The 13,137-nt window shown below is 43.0% G+C and overlaps 1 protein-coding gene across 3 annotated transcripts in view; it reads right to left on the reverse strand.

Moving 5' to 3' along the window:
* ralgps2 (Ral GEF with PH domain and SH3 binding motif 2) overlaps window positions 1–13,137 on the reverse strand; it is a 92,809-nt gene that overhangs the window by 5,020 nt on the left and 74,652 nt on the right. For 2 of the 3 annotated variants that reach the window (XM_061239390.1, XM_061239389.1), the window contains exons 10-20: window positions 9,554–9,691; window positions 9,244–9,334; window positions 9,093–9,160; window positions 8,714–8,855; window positions 8,350–8,501; window positions 8,184–8,238; window positions 7,440–7,517; window positions 5,884–5,989; window positions 1,559–1,651; window positions 1,130–1,235; window positions 48–139 (exon numbers count right to left, since the gene is read on the reverse strand). In XM_061239390.1, the coding sequence (XP_061095374.1) occupies window positions 48–139; window positions 1,130–1,235; window positions 1,559–1,651; window positions 5,884–5,989; window positions 7,440–7,517; window positions 8,184–8,238; window positions 8,350–8,501; window positions 8,714–8,855; window positions 9,093–9,160; window positions 9,244–9,334; window positions 9,554–9,691 (1,121 nt within the window). The remainder of the gene's footprint in view (window positions 1–47; window positions 140–1,129; window positions 1,236–1,558; window positions 1,652–5,883; window positions 5,990–7,439; window positions 7,518–8,183; window positions 8,239–8,349; window positions 8,502–8,713; window positions 8,856–9,092; window positions 9,161–9,243; window positions 9,335–9,553; window positions 9,692–13,137) is intronic. The other variant, XM_061239391.1, reaches the window with a different exon arrangement.

Raw genomic sequence — 13,137 nt, forward strand, 5'->3', positions numbered from 1 at the left:
AGAGTCCCAAGGTGCACTGGGGGCAGTGTGTGGCACAGAGCTCTTACCTGCTGTCTGTTGCTTTGGCAGGCTGCACTCAGGTGCTTAAACCACAGCTCAGCATTATTCCGGGTGCCAGCCTGGTACTTGTAGGAATTGCCTGAGAACCACAAACACGCCCTTTCAGATTCTATTCATCTGCAAAGCAATGCTGCTGTACTGTAAATGTAAAGCATATTCAGGCAGGCTTATTGATCCATAGCTTCTTTCTGAATATCGCTGAATAGTCATAGCTATAATAACTGAATAAGTATATGATATGAAGGTAGAAAGGTATAATGCATATGGTGATGTGTTCTCATGGTCAGTGCGAAATTGACACCCACATTAAAGAACAAGAAGTAATCATGCAGTCTTGTACTACTATTGTTGCAGTTTGGAGAAGATCTTCCAGGACACAATGGATGCTGTGCTAGCTGAACCATGAGGTCATGAATCAAAATAGTAGTTAATTATGAGATTCCAACTGTGTAATGCAATACTTCACCGACTACACTGTCCTTACCACCTGTAGAGAAACAGCCTACAACTGGCCCTCAGCAGCTGGGCTCAAACCCACAGCTGCACTGACATCACTGAGCTTATCTGAGCTGCACAAATCGGCCATGTAAATCCACATCCACATCTGTGTCCAGAAGGAACCATAAACAATACAAGATGCAAAACAGATGATGACCAACGCAGACAGAAATGTCAGGTATGCAGTCAGAATGGCTCTTCAAACAGCTCTTTACTATACAAATGCATATTGAAGCAGATACGCTTTTGCTCCTGTGTGTGCTTGCATGTGTGTGTGCATATGCTATATGTGTCTGTGTGTACACAGAATGTGCAAAATTGGTGTTCTTGTGTAGACGGAGGATGGGTTATAAAAAGGTTTCAGGATTTTGTGCCAACTTCTGATCTTAATCACTTAATTAGTTAAATAATGTTTTGACCAAACATTTGTATATGCACCAGCTACAGTTGCAGACTGTTAGTGTATCCTTAAGATTGTACTGTGCTCAAGTACAGGAGTGAACCATCAACAAATTCATGCTGACGAGATGGCAGAGCAGAGGTCTTCAGCTCGTGTGGGTGCGAGACTCACCGTGCTCCGAGTCTGTGAGCAGGAAGACGTCGGAATGTTCCGGGTCATCAGCCATCATGGCCATCCAGCCCACCACCGAAGTGCTCTTACTGGACGTGGATTTGAACTGCCGCAACACACAGAAGCACAGGAACGGAAAGTCACAAAACTGCTTTCCCAGTACTTTCCCCCAGAGCTACTCATCTATGACAGAGCTGCACTACGGGGAATTGCTTGGCTACTACTGAAATTAATTTTCTGATGACTGTAGTTTCCCCCAATCAGAAGCTGGGAATAACGAGGATGGATTTGATTGGGAAAACTCAGGGCTCACGCTACCTGTAAGTCCTCACTTAGCTATCTTGTTCCTTTATCAGCAGTGACACCGCACTTCATTATACAAAGAATGCCAACGGCAGCACGACTGGTGCGTGACAGGCGGGGACTCACGTGCTTTCTCTCTGTGGCCTTCAGAGATTTGGCAGGGTAATAGAAGAGTTGAGTCCCGCACAGTGCCACCCAATATTTAGTCCAAGAAGCCACCTGGAAAGACAACCCACAAAAACCCATTCAAGAGTCTACATTTTCATTTCATTGTCCACAGTAAGATAGGTGGTGAATGTGGATACTATCGGCCCTGATTGACAGAGCACATTTACATTTGAGGCCTTGACTAAAGTACATTTAGACAATTTTAATTTTATGGTTAAACATAATGTTCTGGTTTAGTAAAAAACTGTAGTTTTCATTTTGCTAGGTAGACAGAAAGTGGTCTCTGAATATGGGGAGGCACAAAGAACATGCAGTTTTATGTACTAACTGAAATTAAGTTGCTACTTACAATACCTACAGTTGATGGCTAGCTGAAATGTAATGAGCACTGATGAGCAAGCATGATGATCAGTAAATATTAATAAAGTTTCTCTGTGTAATGGTAACTACTGCACCAATACACGTTTTCATACATTCATAGATGGATAGATGGATATAGATGAATATATATGGATGGATGGATGGATAGATAGATGATAGATGGATAAATGGATGGATGGAAGAATAGATGGATGAACAGATAGATGGATGGATACATGGATGGATAACTGGATTGCTAGATAGATGATAGATAGAAAGATGGACGAATAAATAAATGGATAACTGGATGGATGATAGACATAGATAGAGAGACAGAAAGATGGATGAAAAGATAGATGGATGAAAAGATTAATAAATAGATGGATGGATAGATTAATAGATAGATTAATAGATAGATATGGATAGATGGCTGGATAGATGGAAAATTGGATGAATAGATAGATGAACAGATGAATATATAGATGGATAAATGGATGAATGGATATAGATGGATGAAAAGATTGATAGATGGATATATGGATGATAGATAGTGATAGATGGTGATGAACAGATGGATAGATGGATGGATGATATAGATGAATAAATAGATAGATATGGATGACAGATAGATTGAGTGATAGATGGAAAGATGGACGGATAGTGATGAATAGATGGATGGATGTTAGATAGATGATAGATGAATGATAGATAGAATAGATAGATTAATAAATAGATATATGGATGATAGATGGATGAAGATAGAGATGAATAGATGGATAGATGGATGATGGATGAATAGATGGATGAATAGGTAGATGGATAGATAGACGGATAGATAGATTGATAGATGGATGGATGACAGATGGATGAATAAATAGATAGATATATGGATGATAGATGAATAGATGGATGGATGGATAGATGGAAAGATAGATGACTAGATGGATGATGGACAGATGGAAAGAAGGATGAATAGATAGATGGATAGATGAATATATAGATGGATAAATGGATGATAGATAGGTTGATATATGGATAAATAGATAGATGGATAGATATATGGATGATAAATACATGGATAGATGGATGGATGAAAAGATAAATAGAAAGATATAGATAAATAGATGGATAGATGGATGCATAGATGATGATAGATAAAAATATTGATGAATAAATAGAAGGATATATTATATAAAGATGGAAAAATGGATGGATAAATGGATGGATGATAGATAGATGAATAGATGGATGGATGGATGGATAAATGGATGATGGATATAGATGATGAATAGATTGATAGATAGATAAATGGATGTACAGATGGATGATATAAATGGATGAATACATTGATTAATAAATAAATATAGATGGACATATGGATGAAGACAGAGATGAATAGAAAGATGGATAGAATGATAGATGAAGACAGATGAATAGAGATGAATAGATGGATGGATATAGATAGATGGATAGATGGATGAATAGATGGATGGATATATAGATAGATGGATGGATGATGGATGATGAATAGATAGAAGGATGGATGAATATATAAAAATTAACATGAATATTATGATTAAAATCTCAGTTTAAGCTTAAATTAACGTGTTGTGGACAATAATTCTGCTTAGGTGGAATTTTAATGTGATAGAATTACTGTTTTTGTGGCTTTTAAACGCTCTTTTTACCCGCATTCCATCAATGTTAAATGCTGGACCCCGACGGCACCGAAAAACAGGCAGATTTCACTGACCATTTATGAAAATGGTGACGCTACAACAGCTTTAACTGGTTGACTTCACACGCTCATACATGGCAGTTGATGGCAGTTCGAACTCCAGGTCAATATTTTTGCTGGACACTCGGTATGTCCCGCCTTATAAGTCCAAAGTCCCTGGTTACTTTTCAATAGTTTAAATGGATTTTGACAATATGATGTCAGACTTTAATAATGTTAACGCTCTCGATCGTGCGCCTACATTTATGGAGCAAATAACCGTGTTGTATCCTTCTAACATAATTTACACAGCAACTTATTTTTTTTGCATGTTTGTCACACTTAAATGTTTCAGATCATCAAACAAATTAAAATATTATTCAAAGACAACACAAGTAAACACAAAATGCAGTTTTTAAATGAAGGTTTTTATTATTAAGGGAGAAAAAAAATCCAAACCTACATGGCCGTGTGAAAAAGTGATTGCCCCCTAAACCTAATAACTGGTTGGGCCACCCTTAGCAGCAACAACTGCAATCAAGCATTTGCAATAACTTGCAATGAGTCTCTTACAGCGCTGTGGAGGAATTTTGGCCCACTCATCTTTGCAGAATTGTTGTAATTCAGCCACATTGGAGGGTTTTCGAGCATGAACCGCCTTTTTAAGGTCATGCCACAGCATCTCAATAGGATTCAGGTCAGGACTTTGACTAGGCCACTCCAAAGTCTTCATTTTGTTTTACTTCAGCCATTCAGAGGTGGACTTGCTGGTGTGTTTTGGATCATTGTCCTGCTGCAGAACCTAAGTTCGTTTCAGCTTCAGGTCCGAACAGATGGCCAGACATTCTCCTTCAGGATTTTTTGGTAGACAGCAGAATTCATGGTTCCATTTATCACAGCAAGTCTTCCAGGTCCTGAAGCAGCAAAACAGCCCCAGACCATCACACTACCACCACCAAATTTTACGGTATGATGTTCTTTTTCTGAAATGCGGTGTTACTTTTACGCCAGATGTAATGGGACACACACCTTCCAAAAAGTCGTCGCTGCGCTCTTGGGCTAATTTTGGTCAGCCGGCCACTCCTGGGAAGGTTCACCACTGTTCCATGTTTTCGCCATTTGTGGATAATGGCTCTCACTGTGGTTCGCTGGAGTCCCAAAGCTTTAGAAATGGCTTTATAACCTTTTCCAGACTGATAGATCTCAATTACTTTCTTTCTCATTTGTTCCTGAATTTCTCTAGATCTCAGAATGCTTTTGAGGATCATTTGGTCTACTTCACTTTGTCAGGCAGGTCCTATTTAAGTGATTTCTTGATTGAGAACAGGTGTGGCAGTAATCAGGCATGGGTGTGGCTAGAGAAATTGAACTCAGGTTTGATAAACCACAGTTAAGTTATGTTTTAACAGGGGGGGCAATCACTTTTTCCACACAGGGCCATGTAGGTTTGGATTTTTTTTCTCCCTTAATAATAAAAACCTTCATTTAAAAACTGCATTTTGTGTTTACTTGTGTTGTCTTTGAATAATATTTAAATTTGTTTGATGATCTGAAACATTTAAGTGTGACAAACATGCAAAAAAATAAGAAATCAGGAAGGGGGCAAACACACCACTGTATATGATGGATAAATAAATACATGGATAGATGGATGGATGAATAGATATATAGAAAGATATAGATGATAGATGGAGGAATTGGTAGATGATAGATAGATGGATGCATAGATGATAAGATAGATGGAAAGATGGATGAATAAATAGAAGGATACATGAATATATAGATGGATAAATGGATGGATGGATAGATGGATGAATAGATGAATGGATAGATATATGGATGAAAAGATATAGGATAGATTAATATATAAATGGATAAATGGATGAATAGAAGGATGAATAAATAGATGGACAGATGATGATGGATGATAGATGGATAGATAGATGAATAAATAGATAGATGGATATATGGAGGATAGATGAACATATGATTAATAGATGGATGGATAAATAAATAGATGGATAGATGGGTGGATAGATGGATGAATAGATACATGGATGGATGGACGGATAGATAGATGGATAGATGGATGAATAGGTACATGGATGATGGATATAGATAGAGATAGATAAGTGAGTGAGTGAGTGAGTGAGTGAGTGAATGAATGTGAGACAGTGGGGTAGAGGAGGCCACTGGTTGCCCTCACCGTGGGTTTCTTCCCCTCCTTCAGCAGTGTCTTGCGGCGTAGCACCCCCTGTACTGTCACAGCTCCAGGGTACAGGTGCACAGCCAGCTCCTCTGACTCCGCTGAGCTGCAGGGGGAGAGAGCAGTCAGGCAAAGGACCAGCACACACACCCTCACACAGACCGATTACAAACAAACCGCACCCGCAAACAAGCACAATACACACACAAACACAAACACACACGCATATGTGCACACAGACACACGCACGCACACATACAGTACATCGTGGGAGATGTTCCAGCACACAGATACCCAGAATCTGGATCCAATTAGCTATGATGCAGGGAATGGCCCCTGACCACCTACTCAACATTTTACATGAGTATCTGTCATTAGTCAGACTTCCAGTTCCAGTCAGAAAATGTCTTTAAAAAAGTGGGAGTTAAGCATTTTCTTACATAACAATGTACAGTGGGCATGTGGGAGTGACATGCAAACAAAGGCTCATGGGTGTGATGACAGAAAGTCAGACCGTGCAAGATTTAATGCGAATAGGAATGTCAAGTCTGATCGTGCTAGATGCAGGGCTCAGCTGTGTTCATGGAGCCCACTCAATTTTAAGTGTCACTGTCTTGTATGTCATATACACACTCTAATAGGACCTCATATAGTTTCAACCAGAAGAATGACTCAAGTCCTCCCTCCCACATATGAATTAATTCACTCATCCTCTGTCATACATGCAGTTGCTTCCTTCCTCACACACACAACACATACATAACACAGACACAACAGATACACAACACACGCACACGCACGCACGCGCGCACATGCACGCGCGCATACACATGCACGCGCGCATACACATGCACTCACGTACGCACGCACGCACACGCACGCGCACACACACACACGCACACACACGCACGCACGCACGCGCACGCATACATGCAGTTGCTTCCTTCGCACGCACACGCGCGCACACGCACGCACACAAACAAATGAAGCAGGACAATATTCAGATCTTACTCTCCATGTAAAGATGTTCAAGTAGATGTATGCCTAAAGATGCTTTACAGCATTAACTAATTATTGCAGAGCAAATAAATAACAACAAAACACAAATTCACCAGCATTTACAACAGAAAATGGTAAAAAGGAAAACACTATGGCACTGTAGTTCTCAGAAGGTCTGTGTGCTACCGGTCCAAACCCATCCTGCCACCACATTCTGAAGTGTTTCACCGCCTGTGGTCCCCTAAATGCTTCATTATACTAGACCACCATCCCCCCCAGAGTGCAGTACAACAGCAGTGAAAGATCCTACAGAGGCTCAGAGCAGAGTAGGAGAGCCTGCACCAGAGAGAGGGAGTCACAGTGAGCCCAGAGGTCCAGCTGGACAGAGACAAAGAGGGAAGCCCTAACCCAAATGAGCCGTTATCAGCAGGGGTCTACTGCAGCACAGAATCACGCATGAGTTACAGGTTAGCCCACCACCTTTTGCATGGAAACAGACACTATAAACACTACACACTGATGGCCCCAAGCCGGGAGCCAGGGGGTGGGGACGGTACCTGCTGGCTTTCAGGACTCCTCGGTAAGGAATTCGGGCCACCCTGGTTACTGGGCCGAGGGAATGATAGAAGCGGTTCCTGTTGAATTTCAGGATATGTTTACGGCACAGTATAGCACAGGAATGGTTTCAGATCAGAGTACGGGAGCCAGGGCAGATGCGGGGGGGGGGGGGGGGGGGGGGGGCTGATTTCTCCAACACGCTTGTTAGTGGGCAGCAATGGCAAGCACGTCAGCCACAGTGGCGAAGGGACGACCACCTCGGCCATATTGTGGCATCAGCAGCGACTGGGACAAGCAGGGCAAGCTGCAGGTTACACGTGAAAGCAAGAGGCCGCGCGTATCTGGAGCCGCAGATGAAGTAAAACTGCCCTCAGCTTCTTGGTGGCCTACTTTTCTGTAGATCTGGCTGCGCAAATGTCACTAGTATCTGCAAGAAGTGGGCGGAAGCTGATGAGGGGCTGGCTGGGGTATCTGATTGGGACAGAGCGCTCATTCCCTGCAGTGGCAGTGAGGGGCAGGGTTCAGGGCACACTGGAGTGAAAGGACCTCAGCCTCATGTGACCTTCAGTCTGACCCGCACCCACTGCTAGTCACTCAACACGGCACAGCTGGATGGGTGAGGGGCCTGCTATAGCAGCACACTGGCAGTGTGAAAGTGTGTTCACCTGAGTGTGTAGGCAGTGCTTGTGTGTGTGTGTGTGTGTGTGTGTGTGTGTGTGTGTATAGAGCTGCTCAGCACTTACCTTTCGAAGGCCGGCCATGACATCTCCTCACTGAGCTCGGAACCCTCACTGCTGCCTGTAGACAGTTTGGTAAATAAGCCAGTTAGAGGAAGTACACACTGTGTATGTATTGTTCAGGCTGGGGCAAAGCGGATGGGGCCACATAGGCGTATGGTGTCGGCCGTACCCAGAGAGATGCCACTGGACAGCGTGGAGCTCTCGGCCTGCCCCCGAGCGGGCGTGTGGCTCTCCATCACACTGTCATCCAGAAGGTGTCTGGAACCAGCGTTAGGAAAGGTGGCACTCTTGAACTCCACTGTGTTCATCTTGTGGATAAAGCTGTGACCGAGAGAACGAATACAGACGTTAGCTCACACTCTCGCTGGCTCGCTCGCGCTCTCTCTCTCTCTCTCTCTCACACACACACACACACACACACACACACACACACACACACACACACACATTTGTGAGGGCCTATCTTCCTTCATGAAGATGACATCGGTGAAGATAGGTTGGATAAAGGTAAGTTACTAGAGTTCTGTACTAACTTGTAGCCCAGACTGTGGCACTTCCTGTGTCCACAGGGAAGGAGGTTCCTGGGCGAGGGGGGGGTGGGCGGAACTTTGGACAGGGCTCCTTCAGCAGCGGTGCCCCTTCGACCACAAAGCGGGGAAGCGGATGCATCCGGGCCTGGTTTAGAAAACAAGCCAGTGTCACCTCACTCGCAGTAACTCAACCGGTACTACTATCCCATCCACCTCTGATTACATGCAGTAACACTTCCTTCAAGGCAATGACTTGACTACTGCTACAAACATATTACAGCCCCCTGAAGCAAATTATGAGAACATGTAGTATGTAATAGTCACACACATATTCCATCTGAATGTTATGTGAAACGATCAGAATGTTGCAGGTTGATCTTACCTACAAGATCTTCCTTAGAGGCTGTGGAGCGAGGAGTGCTGGTGGCTGGCTCAATTTTCAAGGAAAGCCTGACAGGAAAACAGCAGTGTCAGAATGCTTCATGGACATAAAAATCCATCTCCCAACAAATTGAAAGTAACTTGTCCCTTACTTGTAGTTGTCATCCTCCACAAATTTTTGCAGCTCTTCAATGTAACGAACAGAGTTGAGATACTTCTGGACATGAGGCAATACTGGTATATCTGCAAGAAATATGAGAAGATGAGAGGCTATTGTGACAGGTATGAGGGACGGGTGAAGGGGCAGATGGTAAACAGTGGTCCAATAAGGGTAGGAGTGACTGATGAGTGACCAAGTGAAGGTAGGAAGAACAGTGGTGGTGACTGAGTGAGAGGAGAACGTGCAGTTGTGGGGAGTGAGTGAGTAGGAGACACAGATCCTAACGTGCGGTCAGCACCCACCGTATTCACAGGAGCGCTGCAGGTCAGAGATGATCCTCAGGATGTTGTTCATCAGGTTGGAGCGCTGTTCGTTCTCCAGGATGCTGCCAGTGGAGGGGTAGGCTGAGTCAATGTAGGTAAGATCCGATAGGTACATTCCTGTAAGAGAAACAGACAAGATCTTACACATACTTAGCATAACCATCAATACAATCAACTGACCACAGTTTCACACAAAACTGATACATCATCCCAATTGGGGAATAACACCATATCACAAAACTATCAATATGGATTCTTCTTCAAGTGTGGTTCATCAGTTTCATTTCAGGAGAACTAATTTGCATATTACTGGAATGAGGAAGCATAACTAATGAATTCATTTCACTGCTTAAAAGAAGGTCCTCTCCCAACCACAGTTTCAGATATTCACATTAAGATTTCTGTCCACCAAAGAATGAAAGTGTAAAATCCACCAATCCGGCAAGCTGCAATCGATTGATTGGTAAACGCAACTGCTAACCAAGCATATAAACTTGAGCAACACTCTGCTTATAGAAATAACAGAATACATTATAATTCTAAGTTGGCTTTGTATCCACATAGCTGATTAAGAGCAATGATTAAGATGAAGAATAGAGTTGAGAAAGCCTAATCATACCAGAAGACAAAACTATGCCCAATACAGGTAATCAATCAGGAGTACAGCTCTTTCGGCTTGTGCCTCGTTCTGTGTACAAATATTATACACAAGGATTATATTTTCTCATTATTTTAGCCGTCAAATCCTTGAATTTTGTCTTTTGGTTACTCAAAAATGTTTAAGACAATGCATGAAAATTCAAAATTCATGCAGTACACTGAAAACAGAAAATGTAGTCTGCCTATTCTGTCCTATCTGGATAATCCTTCTTACACACTAGTGGAAGCAGCAGGAAGAATGAAAATAAAAATGGTTATTCAAGGCTGGAAAAGAGATCTTTCTAAATGTAGATGCTGACAGAAAAAGGCCTTTCCAGGGAGGTTCCAGTCAGGTCAGCATGATGAAGACAGATCCCATCTGTCTGTGATGTGTTCCCCAGCCCCCATGGCATCATCTTCCATTAGGAAATAAGATGATTCTGGTCCCTAGAATCTTCCAGAAAGCCACACAGCTTTGACAATAATCGCCTCTGCATTCTAAAACATGAATCACTAGATCGGAATTGTGTGGTTTTCTTTTTTCACGCCGATCTGTTATGTACAACCGAAGTAGCCTTAAAAACAGACCGGTAAGAAGAAACATCTTGCACACAGGTCACAAACAGGACACATACTATGTGAAAAAGGCTATGCGCAAACACCTTTATTATGAGAAGTGAATTGTTTTGACTGCAGTACTCCATCTCCCAGCACAATATGTGCAGTACTAATCAAAACAGGGTGTTCTGGAGCGAACGTTATTGTTTGACTGTAGCCAGTTTTGAGAGCCCCACAATGACCTTATAAAATTGAGCAAATTTATGCTCCTAGTTGTCTGGATTACAATAATTTCAGCATGAAAAGTTTGTAATTTCATAAATTTTTATAAATTATGTCAAAAATACAAAAATACAGAGCTTCCCAGTAGGCATTTTCTACAGCTCTCTGAGAAAGAGGGGAAAAACTGATTCTGTGAATTTGTGAACATCAAAACAGTCACAACTGTTCTCGGAAGCAGCCTGTTGAACAGGAACAACAATAACAACGCTAAGGTGATGATAGACAAGGGTCTGCCAGGAGATATTACGCAAACATGACTTGGCCATTGTTACTAACAGTTCGGTTTCAGTGAGTGGAAACAGAGTGGGGATTTAAGACCAGACATGTGGATACACAAATTCAACCTTCAGAGGAGTGGTCAAGTCAGCGGAACCTGTATTGTGCGAGAATGAGCACATGACAATCTACAACCCACAACAAAAGATTTACATTTAGAGCTCAGCATGGCTGAGTTAGGAAGTCTGATGTTGACCAACATCAGTTCTGCTGGTAAGAGACAAATTTGGCAGAGGAGTCACACATCCCCTAAACAAACAGGATATGATGGAGTATTGACTCACTGAATAGACCTCTGCTCACATTATAAAAGAATAGACAGCAGCTAAAATTCAAAACTAAAAGCAGACACTACTTACTGACAAATAAAATAACAGTTTTTTCCTTTTTCAATTGTCCTGCCAAGTTGTCTGAGCTGCAGTTTTGTTCCGATGGAAGAGTCACGTCTTTATCAGAACATCCAGAGTAGAGGCACCTTGTGTGGAAACGTATCAGAGCAGAGAACCATATGTAACCACATGGAACGGAGCAAATGCTCATATACCTCTACAAATCACTTCTCACGTGACATAATGGGAACCATCCACATGAATGCAAGAAAAGCACTCTCCCATAAACTGCTATTGGCAGAGAGAAAAAAGAAATTCCAAATCAGGAGCAATAAACCGGTACCGGCTGTCCATTTGTTCGGATGATTTGTACCAATCGCCCAAATTGCCTGAAGAGAGTAAGTGTTCTTCCTTATCGGAAGCGACAGGAAAGGGCCGGTTTACTTGAAAACAGAGAGCCACTGAGTCTGGGGCATCCAGAGAGCCTTAGGACGCCAGAATGTATGGTGTGTGCCACGGAGACGGAGACGGGACGGAGACGGAGACGGAGACGGAGAGAGAGAGAGAGACACAGAGAGACACAGAGAGACACACAGAGACACAGAGAGACACAGAGAGACACAGACACACATAGACACACAGAGACACACAGAGAGACACAGAGAGACACAGAGAGACACAGAGAGACACAGAGAGACACAGAGAGACACACTGCGTGGCGGCCATGCCTGTGTAGTGGTCTGGAGCAGTGACAGGCATGGCAAGGGATCTGCCGTGACATCACAGCTGAGAAGCGGCCCATTTCTCCAAACGGCTGCAGCTTTAAGAGACCCCGCCAGTCGTGCTCTCAGACATACTGCATACAGATTAGGAGCGAGATCAAAGGCCTTTCCCCACTCAGGACTCCCTCGACACAATTCATAAACAAACACACACAGCTGCCACTTACAGACTTCAACATGATATCCAGGCCCGGGGAACACGCAAACATCTCCACAGAACATGGACAAATCTACCCCACCCGCAAACTACATCAACGGGACAAAAATGTACAACCTTGGGCAAAAAGATAAATACCCATTTCCAGTTTTTGGCATTGTCAGTGGGTGGACTATGGAAGAATAAAACAAAACAGTCTAGAGTGTTTGTGGCAACAAAACAAAACGACAGATTATAAAAAAGACCCATTAAAAATCACAATAATGGACAACGTGGAGGAAGAGGAACGTGAAGGAGGGTGAAGGACATGTGTGAAGGCAAGTCCACGTGTATGGTGCACCCGCAGGTGAGGTAAATCACAGGGGCTGTCAACGAGAGTCTTTTTGCTCTACAGGCAGTACAGCAGAAGAGTAGAAGGATTCCAGTTGTGACCTGCAGCTCTCAGCTGTAACTCTCCCTAGAAAGAAAACAGTCCCCTCCGCTCCCTCCCTCAGCTGCACACAGGCCCTCCTTGTGCAAGTCCAGGGCTTATTTTTTTTT

The sequence above is a fragment of the Conger conger genome, chromosome 4 (genome assembly GCF_963514075.1).
Source record: "Conger conger chromosome 4, fConCon1.1, whole genome shotgun sequence".
NCBI lineage: Eukaryota > Metazoa > Chordata > Actinopteri > Anguilliformes > Congridae > Conger > Conger conger.